This window comes from Rhinichthys klamathensis, unplaced genomic scaffold, assembly GCF_029890125.1.
Source record: "Rhinichthys klamathensis goyatoka isolate OS25496 unplaced genomic scaffold, OSU_Roscu_1.1 h1tg000645l_1, whole genome shotgun sequence".
NCBI lineage: Eukaryota > Metazoa > Chordata > Actinopteri > Cypriniformes > Leuciscidae > Rhinichthys > Rhinichthys klamathensis.
The window spans coordinates 278,872-297,554 of record NW_026607091.1 but is presented as its reverse complement, the minus strand read 5'-3'; the positions used below and the strand labels follow the sequence as shown (position 1 = coordinate 297,554).

The 18,683-nt window shown below is 39.0% G+C and overlaps 1 protein-coding gene across 1 annotated transcript; it reads right to left on the bottom strand.

Annotated features, from left to right (window-relative positions):
* Positions 1 to 3,658: 3,658 nt before the first annotated feature.
* Positions 3,659 to 14,811, bottom strand: pigt (phosphatidylinositol glycan anchor biosynthesis, class T). The gene is made up of 12 exons (XM_056241471.1): positions 14,394 to 14,811; positions 12,698 to 12,875; positions 12,418 to 12,545; positions 11,932 to 12,032; positions 11,756 to 11,842; positions 11,529 to 11,616; positions 10,583 to 10,680; positions 10,312 to 10,468; positions 9,881 to 10,081; positions 4,475 to 4,640; positions 4,245 to 4,328; positions 3,659 to 4,163 (listed from the first exon to the last, which is right to left on the bottom strand). Exons 1-12 carry the CDS (start codon positions 14,770 to 14,772, stop codon positions 3,911 to 3,913), a joined length of 1,920 nt encoding a protein of 639 aa, XP_056097446.1. The 5' UTR covers positions 14,773 to 14,811; the 3' UTR covers positions 3,659 to 3,910.
* Between the last annotated feature and the right edge of the window lie 3,872 nt (positions 14,812 to 18,683).

Here is an 18,683-nt window from a genome sequence, read left to right as displayed (position 1 = left end):
CCACATTACATGTCCATATCACTTCACCAAATGATTTCAGTTATTTCAAAGGTCCTTACAACCTACAACAACAAAATAACCAAAACCCACGACAAATAAAACATGAAAGTAGAAAGACTGAAATAGTTCTTTCTAGTAAAACGTATTCCAATAATATATAAGTTCAACTTTCTACAGTGAAAAATTCATTCAGCATTCAGTGATATGGCTTCTCTGTCATGTGTCTGTATAACAGCTAAGCCAGGAGTGTGTCCGAAGACAAAGAGTGAATTGGTAAAGTGTATCATGATCGGTAAAGAGTTGTGTGCCAATGACAGTAAGTGTCCCAAAAATCAGAAATGCTGCGGCACTGCATGCGGTGGAACTCAGTGTACGGCTCCAGTTACAGGTATTATATTATATCATATTGTATTGTATTGTATTGCATTATTATAGTGCTGTCAATCGATACAAAAAAAAAAACGAATTAATCACACATTTTTCTGTCATTAATCGCGATTAATCATTCTTTATAGAAATGATTAGACACAACATAAAGTAGCAAATATTTTAAACATTTGTATAATGGCATCTTTTTATAAAAAGCCATTAAATATAGGCACATAGAGTATAATTGAAATCTATCAAATTGAACATTTATTAGGCTTTAAAAAATATAACATATTTTAAGTTAAGTGAACTTAAAACAATCTTCATATAAACCCATTATAATGAATGTCACATTTACCAGCCCTTCAATATATCAGAGCTCAATTTTTTTATATCGGCCCAGTCAGACCAGCTTAGATTTTTACTTGCCCTGCTAAAATGCACAAAAAGTTATTGTAACATAAATGATATAGCAAATAGATCAACCCTTATTAAAGTTACAAAAGTTATTCAGTCAAGAGCAGTGAATGATTTTCTCTTTCTCTTTTGTTCTTTAATTAACATTAATGACAGACATCACAGCAGCAGGTTTGTTAGGCTGCTGTCACTTTAAGACCTGACGCACATGATGCAGATGACACACATCCCAACTCTTTACTTCATTTAAGACTTCACTGAACTCATTTAAGACTGTGCTTGCGATGGTACTTGACAAAACGGCCATTTTGGCGTAATTTTGTGTTTTTGTCGTTCAAGCACTGTTTGAAGCAGCTTAATTTCTGTGCGCACGAGTGTGTGTGTGTGTGTGTGTGTCACACAGACAGGAGATTCACAGACGTGCGCCAGTACCGCACTGCATTCTCTTTTGTGTATTATCGCGCTTGAATGGTTTAAAAGCATTTGCATGAATAAGGGCGTGATCATATATTATAAAGCTAGCCAAAGGATGAAGGTAAAAGAAAATGGATCCTGGATTTAATAAACTGAAAATGTTAATTGCATGTTAACGTGTTAATTTTGACACCCTTAATTATATTATATTTTATTATATGTGACCCCGGACCACAAAACCAGTCACATGGGTAATTTTTTTTTTAATTGAGATTTATACATCATGAAAGCTGAATAATTTCCAAAGGCTTTCCATTGATGTATGGTTTGTTAGGATAGGACAATATTTGGCTGAGATACGATTATTTGAAAATCTGGAATCTGCCTTTTAAGTCAGCAGCAGCATGTAAATGTCTGTTGAGAGAATAATGTTTGAAATCATCCTACCCTTTAATCGCATTGCAATAGTTATACTTTGTTCCCTGTATTTATTAGCACAGTCTACAGCAGCGGCGGAGTGATATTAAGTTACCTAGGCAACCGAGAGAGGTAGTGAGAGAGAGAGGTAGTACAGGTAGTCCCGACTCATATGGTCCCGACTGTAGTGCGCTTCTGGTCTGTGTTTACTTTTCGGCTCCACTGATAAATAACACCCAGGCTAACTTGAAAATTAGGTCCAATGTCCAAAATCCTGAACCACCCCTTTAATGTCACTAAATGGCCAGACTAAATCTGAATCTCTATCCATACAGGCTTGGTGCCCTACGGAAGCGAATCCAGTGTGTGCCGAATATTGTTCCCATGATGGTCAGTGCCCTGCCGGACAGAAATGCTGCTCAACCACCTGTGATCATGCATGCAGTGAAACTGTGCCGATTTAACCACCGGAAAGAGTTGTGGGAATGATTTAGCATAATACATATTTGAATTATTTTACTTAAATCAAATCAATACTTCTTTTTTTTTCTTGCAGGCTTAACATTTGTACGCTTTTGAGAACAAAATGTGCCAACACTTTAGCCAAAATTAGTGTGTTGAAATAACGGATGCATATGGACATGGCTAAATGGCTAACTAAATATAATAACCCCATGTCCTAAGGAACAAGCTGAAGTAATCAAAAAAACTCATGTTTCTGGTGTTTCTGAATTGCACATACATAGAACTAATTATATTAGAGAAAGATGATGTAACGAGTCATGTTAAATTTGCCATGTACCTATCCCTAAACTGTTGTATCATTTTTGCCGGTGGGATTCTCTGTGATTGATATGAGGTCCTTCCGGCCACGATTAAAGCATATTCAAAGGCATCATTTGGAGTCTTTCTGTCAGGCTAGACACTAGAGAATGATCTTACTTCTATTCTCAAGTGATAGTGTTAAGTGGAACAAGTGGAGAGATGTCTAGTAGAATACAAATCTGTAGGTGTCTAAAAGCAGGCACCAGTTTAATTTAAGTCAGGTCCATAGGGGAATTTCGACCACTATATGTATAGGCCTATACATTATTGATTTTTAGTAGCCCTGGCAGCTACAAATCCCACTTGTCCAAAATCCAATTCATAACCATACTTTGAACATCAGTCTCTTCTGGCTAGGACTGTATCATGTTGCACAGCAGTTTCAAATTCATTCTGGAGAGACAAATTGCTTCCAACTGGAAGTGGAAATGTGTTTCGTATTGTGCCTAGTTAGGACAGTGTAACTGACATACTTGCATCTATAGTGGCAGGCAAAAATAGGTAAGCAGATGATGGTACTACTTGTATAGTTTGATTTGATTAGTGGTACCAGTGAGTTACTACAAATCTGTTCAACTACATTACCTGCATATGTGTATTACAAACTACCATGCCATTTAACAGATAATAGAAGGATTTACAGTCAACCAATGCATTCACATACAGTAATGACAACAGAATGGCACAGTTGAGTGGGATGAAAAAAACATTACATTCTTCCTCAAAATGCCTCGAGGCATGAACAAAAAACGTTCATCATGTTATGGGTTTCCTGTTAATTTATTATTGGAAAGTTAACCAGTATTAAAGAGTTGTTTCAGAATTTGAATTCAATAACACACAGTCTGCAAGTCATTATTTGGTCAGTCCATGGGAAAATGCACAACAATAAAGGCAAAACACAAAAAAAACAGTCCAGTCCTTCAAAACAACACATATTTGAATATCAGTGCATTACAGAAAGTGGAAAATACTTGCCACATTCTTAGACATCAATTTTCAGTAGTTGGATTGTAGTGTCTGTGTTTCTGTGACACTTGGTCACACTCTCAAAGAGGTGGTGTAAACTGAGACGACTTAACATCACTCTCTTCCATGTATATTTATATATTTATCCCAGATGCCTGATCCATGCAGTTCCTTTGAGAAACGTTCACGTGACAGCAAACTAAAAACACAGCAGAAAAAAAAGTCTTTGATTTTGATACTTACAAAAAAACCCTCAAAAAAACATAAAAAGGTGGCTAATCTTTGCTTATGTGACTCACAAAACAAAACATAAAAAGGTGGCTAATCCATCTGTCTTGGAAGCTCACTTGTTCAACAAAAGTTCACAACAACAGTCACTTGGCATCGAGTCGTTCCAGGGCTGAAAAGCATCTTTAAACTCCATCAGATGCTGTTTAGAGTCCTGATTCTCTCAGCTGCTTAATATGGACATTTCAGGCATCAGACCTGCTCTCGGCAGTCAGGTCAGCAGTGGCACTCCTCTTATGCGACGAACGAGGTTGGCCAACCGTTTGGCGAGCGGTGGACTCGGTTCATCCACCTGGAACGTGCGGGTCAGCAAGTTGTAAAAGGAGCCGTAGCCGACCGCGACCACTGTGCAGGTGAGGCAGATGACGTTGTAGGGCATGCTGAAGTCAGGCGTGGGTAGATTTACCAGCAGGGGTTCGGTGTACACTCGCACAAAGTAGCTCGATTCTTCTTTAACTGGGACACTGGAAGTCAGAAGAGAAAATGTTACGATGAACCAAAACAAATAAATCACACTTATTTACTATTAACCAGTTTATACTTACAAACTGCTAAACAACGGTTGGTCTTGTGTGAAGTTGGTGTTCATTGCAACCATACTTGGCACAAGGGCGCTGACCACAGAGGACCTGCAGTAACATTTATGGCACATCATCAGTCAGATATAGGGAGTGGCAGACAGGATGTGTAACAAATTCTTACAACAATAATGAAATTTTATCATATATATCTGAAAAAAAATGGATCTTTCACAATACTTAAGCAAGAGTCTTACCCAACGTAGAAGCCGTGGTTGGGATCAGGGGTGTACTCGGTCCATTTGAGCAGGGCCCTTTCAAACTGTACCGTGACCTCTGTCATCGAGTGAGGCGGTAACTGGATCAGCATCTCCAGTAGATGAGGACGATGGCGGTCTTTAGCGGGCTGGTAGTGAATGTAACCTACAGGACAAGGAACAAATGTCTATAAACTCTTTATGCCCCTGAACATGAACCAGACTTTTTTCTGTCCACTAAGGATGATTAAAAAAAAAGGGAAAAAAAGGATAGTTTCTAATAGCTTTAAACTTTATTATTGTGCCTTTACATTTTTTTTACTTCCTCATTTTAAAGAATGTTGAAACTACATTTCCCTACTCAGACGTTCCCTATCAAAAGCTACTCTCAATGATGCGCCAAGTTGCGCTATGAAGAAAACATCTTTGTTGTGAATCTGGAGAGGTTATCTCGATTGGCACATCAATTGCCTTGAATTGATGGCTGTATTTCTGACCCTGAAGTACTTCCTCCAACAGTTAAGGGGCTACCATGTCCTAGTGCGGGTGGACAACACTTCGGTAGACACATAAATCGCCAAGGAGGACTGCATTTGCGCAGGTTCTGCTTTGGACTCAGGACAAGTTTGTGTCCATCAGGGCGATTTACATCCCTGGGCTGTGACACAATGGGAATGGAAATGCCACCCCGAGGTAGTCAAACAGATTTGGGAAGAATTTTATGAAGTAGAAGAGGACCTCTTCACTTCACAGGAAACAGCGCAATGTCCCCTCTAGTTATCTCTGAATCAGCCAGCCCCCCAACAAAAAACAAAACAAAAAAAAAGTAGCTAATCTTTGCTTGTGACTCACAAAACAAACAAAAAAACAATAAGGTGGCTAATCTTTGCTTGTGTGACTCACAAAACAAAACATACAAAAGGTGGCTAATCCACCTGTCTTGGAAGCTCACTTGTTCAACAAAAAACGCCATTGCGTGGGCTGGACGCCATTGCCCATGCATGGCCAAGACTGCTTCTTTATGCATTTGCACTGATTGCTCTGTTCCCGGGAGTCCTGGCCATGGTCCGTCAACAAGGATCTTGACTCTTATTGATGAAACAGGAGGTACCTTCTGTCTCAGACACAAGGAACAATATTTCATTCCCGGCCCAAGCTTTGGAACCTTCACGTTTGGCCCCTGAGGGGGACCAACCGAGGGATGCTGGGCTTCCAGCTGATGTCGTAAAGACAATTCTGGGTACCAGGGCTCCCTCCACAAGAAGGATCTATGCCCTTAAATGGGATGTCTTTGAAAGGTGGTGTCCCGCACACTGTGCAGACCCAGTTCACTCCCAGATTGTTTCAGTGCTGGATTTTCTGCAGGAAAAATTATCAGCATGCCCCGCTACTCTCGGCACACTCTATTTGTGGCCGGCTTATTGGCTTGTCAGTTGTCACACCCTGATTGATGGGGCTCCAGCCGTTAAGCACCCTCTGATCGCCCGCCTCATCTGCGGAGCAAGGCGGCTGAACCCTCCCATTAGAGCAAAGATTCCTTCGTGGGACTTGGCCATGGTCCTTGAGGAGCTAGTCAAGACCCCTTTTTGAACCACTAGAGTTAGCGCCTGACAAGCTTCTGACTGTAAAGATGTTTTTTTCTTATGGCCATTATTTTGCTAAAGATAATTGGGGATTTGGAGGCTCTGTTAATTTCACCATCCTGCTTAGGACTCTGCCCCTGGACTGGTCAAAGCTATTTTGCACCATTCTTTACCATGCATCCAGTCGTTATTGAAGCCTACTGTCTTCCTCCGTTCACTTCACTGGAGCAGGAGAAACTTCACCTACTGTGTCCAGTTTGTGCTCTTCAGACTTACATTGACTTACACTACTGGCTAGTGAAGTGGGAGCAACTTTTCATTTGCTATGGGGCAGAGATGGCCACCACCAAAAGCAAACAATGTCATACTGGGTGTGGGATACTATTGTTCTAGCCCAGTGGTTCCCAAACTTTTTAGAGTGGCCTATCCCTGAGGGGTTTACCATCCTTCTGCGTACCCCCTCACTTGATGGTAAAAACGAAGTGATACTTTTAAACATTAAACTAAAACCACCAGTAGGTCGCGCGGTAAGTCACTGCCTTAATGAGCGAGTCATTCATTCATTCAGTAATGAAGCAACTAGCCGATTTCTGAATGAATCATTGAATGATTGACTCCCGATTCGTTCAAAGCTGCAGATTTGTTTACGAAACACTGATGTGTGCTGTAGTTTTGCTGTGTCCTTCGTTGGAACTATTATTTCGTTGCAAAATAGAGTAAATACTGACAGTACTGTGTTTAAAATGCACGTTTTGTTTGTTGAACTGTTGTATAATAATCAATGTCACGTTTGCAATCGTGTGGATATTTGGGAACAATTGCATTCTTGTCGTTATCAACATTAAATACAAGAACTCACACAGGGTATGTTTTTGTATCAAAGAAAGTTTGAGTCTTAAATCGATCTCAATCCACTCTGTCTCTATATTTGTTCTTCATGTCAGTACGTACTAAATCCCCACTTTTACAAAGGTGCATTGTCGAGAACGACAGTAATGTAGGGCGATTTGCTAAGGCAGCAATACTCTGCACGCAATCTGTCATATGCACACTGCTTGTGTGGATGCAGTCAGTTTTCACTGCAAAAGATGAGGTCATTTGATTGGATGTCACGCATTTACGGCATTTTGCCAGTTAGAAATACATGCTCGGTTTTTATATTATTTTAAGGTAGGGTAGAATTAAATGAACGGCAAGACTCAGCATTTTGTATGCGTACCCCCTTCTGTCACCTCACGTACCCCAGTTTGGGAACCACTGCTCTAGCCTATGAGGCGCGTGGTCAAGCTTTGCCTTTTGGAGTCAGGGCTTATTCCACCAGGGGGGTTGCATCCTCCAGGCCTTTGGTAAGAGGCGCCCCCTTGCAACAAGTATGTGATACAGCAGGCTGGTCCTCTACGCACACATTTATCAGATTTTATAGTGTGGATGCTCAAGTTACTACGGGCTCACATGCCCTTGAGCCGACATCCCAAGCTCATGTCTCGTGTTTGTGCGCACACACTACACAACCTTGAGGGGTCCAGACACTTCCAGTGTGGTAGCGTTGGTATTCTCGTTCCCATAGCGCTAACTCAGTGCAGCATGGAGAGTAGCTTTTGATAGGAAACATCTCGGGTTACTTGACTGTAACCCTGTTCCCTGAAAAAGCAGTCTCTTCAGACAAAGTGACCTGAAAGCGCACCTGTTTAACGTCTATTTATATCTCACAAGCGCACATTTCAATGACGTCAGAGGTTATTTAAAGTTCTTGCCGTGTTTGCCAAACATACTTCACAACCGGTTAAACAAAGATGGTTTCCCATAGCGCTAACTCAGTGCAGCATCTCGTTCCCGCTTTTTCAGGGAACAGGGTTAGTCAAGTAACTTGAGATGTTTTAACTTCCCCACTACAATACATTTATAAAAAAAATAAAAAAACATTTTCTACATAAATTGCATAAGTTTATAAGTATATATGCTAATATACTGTATGTTTTTGAAAGAAGTCTCACCAAGGCTGCATTTATTTGAAAAAAAAAAAAAAAACAGTAATACCGTGAAATTATTTATATATATATATATATATATATATATATATATATATATATATATATATATATTAGGGCTGTGAAATAATTAATCGCATCCAAAATAAAAGGTTGTGTTTACATAATATGCGTTTACTGTGTATAATTATTTAATACCTCTGACGTCATTATTTAATACATATACATTCACCGGCCACTTTATTAGGTACCCCATGCTAGTAACAGGTTGGACCCCCTTTTGCCTTCAGAACTGCCTCAATTCTTCGTGGCATAGATTCAACAAGGTGCTGGAAGCATTCCTCAGGGAGTTTGGTCCATATTGACATGATGGCATCACACAGTTGCCGCAGATTTGTCGGCTGCACATCCATGATGCGAATCTCCCGTTCCACCACATCCCAAAGATGCTCTATTGGGTTGAGATCTGGTGACTGTGGAGGCCATTTTAGTACAGTGAACTCATTGTCATGTTCAAGAAACCAATTTGAAATGATTAGAGCTTTGTGACATGGTGGAAGTAGCCATCAGAGGATGGGTACATGGTGGCCATAAAGGGATGGACATGGTCAGAAACAATGCTCAGGTAGGCCGTGGCATTTAAACGATGCCCAATTGGCACTAAGGGGCCTAAAGTGTGCCAGGAAAACACCCCCCACACCATTACACCACCACCACCAGCCTGCACAGTGGTAACAAGGCGTGATGGTTCCATGTTCTCATTCTGTTTACGCCAAATTCTGACTCTAACATCTGAATGTCTCAACAGAAATCGAGACTCATCAGACCAGGCAACATTTTTCCAGTCTTCAACTGTTCAATTTTGGTGAGCTCTTGCAAATTGTAGCCTCTTTTTCCTATTTGTAGTGGAGATGAGTGGTACCCGGTGGAGTCTTCTGCTGTTGTAGCCCATCCGCCTCAAGGTTGTGCGTGTTGTGGCTTCACAAATGCTTTGCTGCATACCTCGGTTGTAACGAGTGGTTATTTCAGTCACTGTTGCCCTTCTATCAGCTCGAACCAGTCTGGCCATTCTCCTCTGACCTCTGGCATCAACAAGGCATTTCCGCCCACAGAACTGCCGCTCACTGGATGTTTTTTCTTTTTCGGACCATTCTCTGTAAATCCTAGAGATGGTTGTGCGTGAAAATCCCAGTAGATTAGCAGTTTCTGAAATACTCAGACCAGCCCTTCTGGCACCAACAATCATGCCACGTTCAAAGTCACTCAAATCACCTTTCTTCCCCATACTGATGCTCGGTTTGAACTGCAGGAGATTGTCTTGACCATGTCTACATGCCTAAATGCACTGAGTTGCCGCCATGTGATTGGCTGCTTAGAAATTAAGTGTTAACGAGCAGTTGGACAGGTGTACCTAATAAAGTGGCCGGTGAGTGTATATATATATATATATATATATATATATTATACACATGCACGCATGTATATTTAAGAAAAATGTGTTATGTATAAAATATTTATATATAATATAAATTATATATAAATACAGTATATACATGCAAATATTTATTAAATAAATGCATGCATGTGTGTGTATTTATATATACAAATAATTATACACAGTACACACACATATATGTAAACACAAACTTTTAATCACGATTAGCCCTAATATATATTTTATATATATACGTATAAATGCTGACTAAATTTATATTATAGTACATTTAAAGAAGATTCAAGTGCCCATAATTGAAAAACTGCCCCAAAACTAGCAATAAATATATACAAACAATACATAAAATTTGGAATCCAAGATAATTGTAGAATAAACTCACTGGGTTTGTTATCACGGGACTTGCTGGTGACTGTCAGGGTGTGAATGTACAGCTGCAGATACCAGGGCACTGAATCCATCAGCAGTACAGGAAAAGCCCGATATGGGTGGTTATTATGGATGACTGTGTGAATTTCCCCTGTCTGCAGCCCAAAACCAGCCACGTACCGCTCTGCATGAAGCAGAGGACGCAGCATATCACCTAAAGCACAACCAGAGATTTAAAGAGTCACATATAAAAATGAGTATGTTCCAAAGTACATTTGATTGTTACCGTGTAACGATAACCTAAATAGTTCCAGTTATTTTTAGCTTTTATATTTTTAAACAATAATAATGCTGAAACCATCATAGTTTTACAATGGCTATCATAGGGCAATCAGGATAAAGTCCATCACATGGACACCATCTATTAAACTAACTCATTCATACCGCTGTCCCCTTTCCAGCGCAGTAGGAGATTGAGTGACCGTAACTGGCCGAACGTCTCAGCTCTGGTCAGGTCATATACCGAATATGTCCTGCGATCCCCCAGCACTACAGCTTGGCTGAGCAGAGGAGTGGCAGGACTCAACTCAAACAGCTCCCCCTGTTGGACAAACAGCATAACGCTCAAACAAACTGACTGAAAACTACAGTGGAAAATTATCTAATCACAAATCATCACAAAGCAGCAGATAGAAAGTATTTGTCTTTGTTTCACCTCAGGGTTGTCTGTGATGTCCACATAGACTTTACTAGAAGAAGCAAGAGGACATGCCTCTGTCAGTGTTCGAGAAAACATCTTAAACAGGGACCACTCTGTCAAAAGATGATAGTAAATAGGAATGAATATGCAGATGGATAGAGCATAGTATTTGCTTCAGGTGTGTAACTGCAAAAATAATGTATGGGGTGCACCAAAGCTTATACAAAGTCTAGGCCTTTTCTATGCTTTTATGACACTTATATTTAGATTTCCTCTTATTTTTTATTCATGAGATTTAGGCAATATTGCAATTAAACCTGTGAAACTCATGTAAACAACACTTCAATCAAATTGATGCGATTAAGCTTATAGCAACCATAATCATTGTAAAAAAAGGCATATGCTGATTTGTGCAATATTCAGACATGTAAACACTTTAAATCACATTCCACAATGACCAAAGTGCACAAGCATTTTTTTTGGGCTGGTGAAGAAACGGAGTTCATGTTGACAACATGAAGATAATGCAGAATATTGATGGTCGAAAACATTGAAATGGAGACATTTTATCAAAGAATCAACAAACAAAGCTTGGCCAGTAACACATCTACTGTATGTGCTGTGCATTGGGCTATGTGAATAATGGTGGCACAAACAACCAAATTTCTTAGAGAAAAATCGCATGTAAACAGGAGTGAAAGGTTTTGCTTTTGACATGTAAACCTCTTACTGCGATTAAGTCCTTCTTTACTCTGATTAATGGAAATAAATAATCACATTATTGGTGCACAAGTAAATGTAGTCTTTTCAAACAGGTTTCTCATACCGAGCAATATTTCAAAAGCGGCAGAGAGACAGTTTTTACACACTTCTGCTTAAACACCCAACGAATGGCTTACTTATAGTGGCCGCACTGAAAGGAAAGGAGATATTCTTCTAACATCAAACATTCATTACTCACCCTTTTTGCCTTGGCCTGAAGTGTAGAGATCAAACACAACATTGAGAGTTTGTCTCAGCTCCCATGCTTTACTTGTGCATTGCTCATCCTAAGAGAGAAAATCTGGAGGGTCATTAGGAGCGTCAATGTACAGACTGTACATTGTCTGTACAATTTTCCAGACAATGTACAGACTGTGCCAGAACATAATTTCTGTTTTTTAAAGAAAGCTTTAAAAAGACCCTTACCTGACAGACAGGTCTGATGTGAACTGCCTGAGAGTGGAAACTGCTGTGAAACAGCTTCTCTGACTTCATAAGAACAGCCAGACCTGCCTGCAGAAAAGAAAAAAAGGCATAAATCAATGCATTTAATGCCTTCTTTTAAATGACAAGTTATTAAAATCACATGCAATGATCTGAACCTTAGAACCACAAGGGAGAAGTTTCTTCCAGGGTGTCAGATTCTCAGTGCACACGATTTCACGTGGTAATGTGGCATATCGTAGAAAACGGTGATCTGTAGCTGTTTAGACAAAAAAATATAAATATCAAGTACATAAACGTTAATTTGTTGCTTTAAAAATATAGTGTGAGCTTTCAGGTTGAATTTAAATAAAGATAAATCTCCTGCTGATGTGACATTGACTGAAACTTAAAGGTCAAATAATTAAAGTTGCAAAGTGACGCATTTTCTTCCGTATTGTGACGTACAAAGTAAAAATTAATTATTGGGAAAAATTAGGGCAGGGACTTGGATCTGTCCATCTGTTGTTGATTCGATGGAGGCAGACCTCCAAAAAGGAACATGCGTGGATGAATCTCACATAATAAGATCGATAACATGCATTTAAAAATGATTAACATTGTCAGTGTGAACACTTCTCTATAATGAACTAAAAGGGCCATACCATTCCCCAGACCCAGCGGTTTAAAAGAAGCACTGGGCTGTACTGTGTTGGTCAGGTCAATGAAGTTCAGAGACGCACAGAAGATTCCAGAGAGGACGTTGGTAAGCTCCTTCCAGTTTCCATCCACACTGAGAATTCAACAAAAGTCAGTGGACTGTTAATCTATTTTGGGGTTACATTCTATTCTGTTCAAATTGCAGAATAAATATAATATGCTTAAAATCAGGGATACTTTATGATGATTTTCACAACTGATTAAAGCACATATATAACTACTCACTCGCTGACTGTGTGATGGAACCAGACCCACAGCTCTGCTCCAGGTGGAGAGGGGATGAAGGGCTGCCCCCACTGCATGGTCCTCCAGAAGCCCTGCGTGAAGGAGATGTGCAGCTCTCGCACTGAAAACTTGGACAGCACTTGGCCGAGGGATTTGGGGAACAGCCGGTAGTGAGAAACTGTAGGCAAAAAAGACAAATCATGAAAACAAATGTTAAAAAGCCCCTATTATGCTTTTTCAGATATTACCTTTCATAAAATGGGTAATGTGAATGTAAAAGATCTGCAAAGATCAAATTGCACGATAAATGGAGTTATTGTCTCTTAAAAGAAAGAACCGGATCAGAATACTTCCTGCAAGAACCTATGTAGGTTTGAAACAAATTTGCATAATTTCAGCCTATGGTCTTCACTGGCGAAAGCACATCCACTTTGCATGAACCTCCAAAGGATGAGAACTCAAAGGCTCGAATTTATACGATAAAACAGACACCATCATTACTGTTCATATCACTGACTGTGTATGCAGTGTTGTTTAAAAGGCATCCCACAATGCACCTTATGAAAATGGTTGAGAGAAGCTCCAAGTGTGCAGAGTTGTGGGTGCTACTTTACAATTTAATGAGACCATTTGGATTTATTTAACATTTTGGGGTCTCTACTTAATTTCATTACCTCCATTTGTGCTAGTTTATAGTTTTGATGACTTCACAATTATTTCAAAATGTGGAAGAGTAACAGTAATTTGTGTCCGTTTGACTGCTGCTGTACAAAGTAGCATTTGAAGGACAATTTAGGCCTACCTCTGGGTAAATTTCAAAGTTTAAGACGCATATGTGATCACGATTCAGATTGAGATACAACTGCAACAAAAGGAGAACGAGTTGGTGTGATAAAATTTTGAACAAAATCAAGCCAAAACAACGTTCATTTAAAGAGTTTGAAACATTTTTCCAATTCTGCATCTGCACAATTCTAATATACTTCCCCTTACAAATGATTGGTTTAGAAACAGTGACTGGATCTATCAGGAAGGGGGATCGACTACAAATACTACTACAAAAAGAGGCTTTTGGGATATTTAATGTAAAGTCGTCATGAAACGATAGTTTTTTCCCTAATGTGGTACATCTGAGTGAAACGGCTTCTTGAACAAGAAAAAAATGTAGGGTGGGACTTGATTTGGTCCTTCAGTAAATTGTTTGGATCATTGTGGTTTGCTATGCTGTGGCATTAAACACTGACAGGTATCTTTTTTTTTTTTTTATGTTGTACAAAAGCACATCTCAGAGTCTGTAATTTGGAGTATTTGTTGTGGTGTCAAACACCTGTGCCAGTAAACACGTCATCAGAGAAAAGAAGTCGTTGCAAGAGCAAAGGGAAGTTATTTTGATTCAAGGTTATGAGGCACATGAACATTGATGTGTGCAGAGATAAATCATTTATAATAAATACTGTAATATTCCAAATATTCATAAAAAAAGTGTCCTGGTTCCTTGTTCCTGGTTTAATTTAAGAACTAGATTTGACTTAATTTTTCTAAATCCATTTTCTTTTGTTTAAAAAAAAAACGTATTTTATTTATATATTCCATGTGTGTGTGTTTGTCCGTGTGTGTGTATTATGCTAGGATTTTTTGTGATGCACAGACAAATTCTTTAGGTGATGGGTCACTTCTAACAGCGATGATAACTCACCTTTCTGTCCCTCTTGCAGGAAGTCAGTATCCCATAGTGTGCGGAACTGGAAGCTGGCATAAATGTCCCCGGAGTGCAGGGGCCGGATGACCAGCTCCTCCTCAAACTGATCTTTCGCCGGTGCTAGTCTAAAAGATTCGCTGTCTTTCGTGCCATCGCTTCTGTCCAGCTCAACATCAGTCGACTGCCATTGCCTTTCATTCGTTTTCTCTCCAGCGATGCTTTCATCGGCATTCACTTCACGCAGAGCGTCTGATACGCTCTGTTTTTCTCCTGTATTATCGTTTGATTTTTCAAGCGTGTCACAGCTACTGGGGTGAGTTAAACTAAAAACAATCAAAATGATTACAGGAGACAAACCGCACCTGTGCGCTGCCATTTTTGCTATGGTTTCTCTCGCGGCAACACTTCCTGGATGTGGTTGACAGAACTGACCAATCAGCGAAGGGTATGTTGAAATTTGACCAATGGGAGAGAGGAATCTAATATTTGACCAACAGGAGAAGAGATTCTTCTGTTATGGTAAATTCCACGCAACAGTGCACATGATTATAATTAATTGTAAAGAAATAGCAGTATTATTCTAGATATCAGTAGTTATGTGAAGGAAGAAATGCTAGATTAACTTTATTGCTATTCAGCAATTTATTGCTATTCAGCAATTATGAATAATATAGCCTAGCTATTAATAATTTCGCAAGTAATGATGAATAATTCTTTGAAGAACGCTGCTAAGACTACATCAAGTTGGCTACATTATTTAATTTCAATGTAACTACACGTCTCTGCCTGCGGTGTCTCTCTTGGATGCTGTATCAAGATCCAGTCAGGATTCTATTTATTTGACTACTTTTGGTTTAAAATACTCGTTCAGGTTATTCAAGACATCATTCATCCGGACCAAACCGGCTTTATGAGAAACAGACAAAGCTTCTTAATCTTTAGAAGGCTGATGAACATAATTTATACCTCATCAGACTCATACATGCCAGAACCCCTGGTCTCTGTCGATGCAGAGAAGGTCTTCGACCGTGTTGAGTGGGACTATTTATTTTATACATAAAAAAAAAAATTGGGTTTGGTGATAAATTTGTGTCCTGGGTAAAACTCTTATATTCTTCCCCTTTGGCGTTGATAAAAACAAATGGTATTAGTTCTGAATATTTTTCTCTTCACCGTGGGACAAGCAAGGGTTGCCCCGTCCCCACTTTTGTTTGCTATGGCTATAGAACCTCTTGCAATCTCTTTTCGTAATAATGGCAATATCACTGGCATCCATAGAGCAGGAAAAGAACAGAAAATTTCCCTCTATGCTGATGACGTAGTGTTATATATCTCAGATCCAGAAACTTGTCTTCCACGTGTTTTGAGTATTTTAGGACAATTTGGTAGTGTCTCAGGTTATAAAATAAACTCTAAAGAGTTAGTTTTTTTTTTCCAATTAACACAGCCGCAAGAGCTCTTTTAGCATCAGCTCTTCCATTTAAATCAGCCTCAGATCATTTTCGTTACTTGGGAGTTACAGTAACACGGAAACATGTAGATCTCTTCAAAAATAACTTTATTCCAATCTTGGAGAGAGCAAAAGAGGATCTTGCTAGGTGGAAAACTCTCCCACTGCACTCGTAGGTAGAATTAATGTCATAAAAATGAATATTTTACCCAAATTTCTATTTCTATTTCAAAATATTCCAGTACCAAAAGCATTCTTTAAGTCACTAGATAGAGTGATTTCAGATTTTATTTGGAACGGAGGCCCAGTAAGAATCCAGAAATTATTCCTTCAGCAACCCAAAAAGATTAGGTGGATTCGCACTTCCTTATTTCTTATTTTATTACTGGGCAGCAAACATTCATAGCATTTTATATTGGAGTCAGTCACATTATGGCCTTTGTCATTTGGTTTCGGCATGGGTTGAAATAGAATGTGACTCTTGTAGCCGAGTCTCTTTACATTCTTTGTTATGTTCTTCTATTCCTATAAATTTTTCCCATTATTTTTCACACCCTTTAGTTCTGCACAGCCTAAAAATTTGGCAGCGTTGACCTCTTTCTGGACATCAATCTTCAAGTCAATTTCTGACGTTTTTATTTTAGATGTTGAACCGTGCCCTTTAGTGGCACTATTTGGTCTTAATCCCGCAAAGGTGTCCTTATCATCTCTACAGTCAAACGCTTTAGATTTTTGCTTAATAATTGCCAAAAGGCTTATACTGATGAACTGGAAAAATCCTCTTCCACCAAGCTACTTTCATTGGATGCATGACCTGTTGCAGTTTATTCAAATAGAAAAAAAAAATAGATTTACAATGATTGGCAGAACAGAACAATTTCACATGATTTGGCAACCTTTTCTTTTGTACTTTAAAAATAATCATTTTCTTATAAATTACCCTTTGTGTAACCATACTTTGACAACTTTGATACTTTGACAATTTTCAATCTGGTTTCCGATCGCATCACAGCACAGAGACAGCTCTCATAAAGATAATAAACGATATTCGCTTAAATACTGATACAGGGAAATTATCAGTGCTGGTACTACTCGACCTCAGTGCTGCATTTGACACTGTCCATCACGACATACTTCTTGACAGGCTGGAAAACTGGGTGGAGCTTTCTGGGATAGTCCTAAAATGGTTCAGGTCATACTTAGAAGGGAGAGGTTATTATGTGAGTATAGGAGACCATAAGTCTGAGTGGACATCCATGACTTGCGGAGTCCCTCAAGGCTCAATTCTTGCACCACTCTTATTCAACCTGTATATGCTCCCACTGAGCCAAATAATGAGAAAGAACCACATCTCTTACCACAACTATGCAGATGACACACAGCTCCACTTAGCCCTATCGCCTAACGACTACAGCCCCATTGACTCCCTGTGCCAATGCATTGATGAAGTAAACGGTTGGATGTGCCAAAACTTTCTTCAGTTAAACAAAGACAAAACTGAAGTCATTGTGTCTGGAAAACAAAGATGAAGTTCTCAAGGTAAATGCATACCTTGACGCTAGGGGTCTAACAACTAAAAATCAAGTCAGGAATCTTGTGTGTCTCTAGAGTCAGACCTTAGTTTCAGTAGTCATGTCAAAGCAATAACTAAATCAGCATACTATAATTTGAAAAATATTGCAAGAATTAGATGCTTTGTTTCCAGTCAAGACTTAGAGAAACTTGTTCATGCTTTTATCACCAGCAGGGTGGATTATTGTAATGGACTCCTCACTGGCCTTCCTAAAAAGACCATAAGACAGTTGCAGCTCATACAGAACGCTGCTGCCAGGATCCTGAGCAGGACCAGAAAATATGAACACATCACACCAGTCCTCAGGTCTCTACACTGGCTCCCAGTTACATTTAGGATTGATTTTAAAGTATTATTACTGGTATATAAATCATTCAATGGGCTAGGACCTCAATATATTGCAGATATGCTCACTGAATATAAACCCAACAGATCACTTAGATCATTAGGATCACATCAGCTAGAAATACCAAGGATTCACTCTAAGCAAGGAGAGTCTGTTTTTAGCTATTATGCCAGCCGCAGCTGGAACCAGCTTCCAGAAGAGATCAGATGTGCTCCTACAGTAGTCACATTCAAATCCAGACTCAAAACACATCTGTTTAGCTATGCATTTACTGAATGAGCACTGTGCCACTGTTCGTCCGACTGTTTTTACTGTACTTTATTTTATTTTTTATTCTAAACTGTTTTAATTATTTCCTCCTATGTAAAGCACTTTGAATTACCATTGTGTATGAAATGTGCTATATAAATAAACTTGCCTTGCCTTGCCTAACCACTCCTTTGCTTTTGACCCTTACTGTTTTTTCCCTCTCTCTCGTCCTTGTCTGATTAAGAAACAGAGTACATTAAAAAAGGAAAATAAATTGTATTTGGTTTTCTTGACAGCTGGCAGTGATTTAAAAAAGGTGCAAAGTTTGTTCTTTGAGTGTTTTTTTTGTTGTTGTTGTAAAATTTACAGTTTTTGCTGTATTTTATCTATATTGCTACCACACTGTACATGCATACTACATTAATATTATTCTTACTTGTATTGTTTTGTATGTTTGGAAGCAACCATTTATAATCCCCCAGTAAATTATAAAATTTATAATTTTACTTTCGTTTGTTTTTTGTTGTTGAATCAGAGAGTAAGAAATACCTCTGCTTAATTTCATCCGTATTTCTTGGTCTATATGTCGAAACAAACACTGTATTGTCTTTCTTTTATTATCTCTCTGATTGGAAAAACATCAATAAAAAGAGTTAAACTAAAATACTC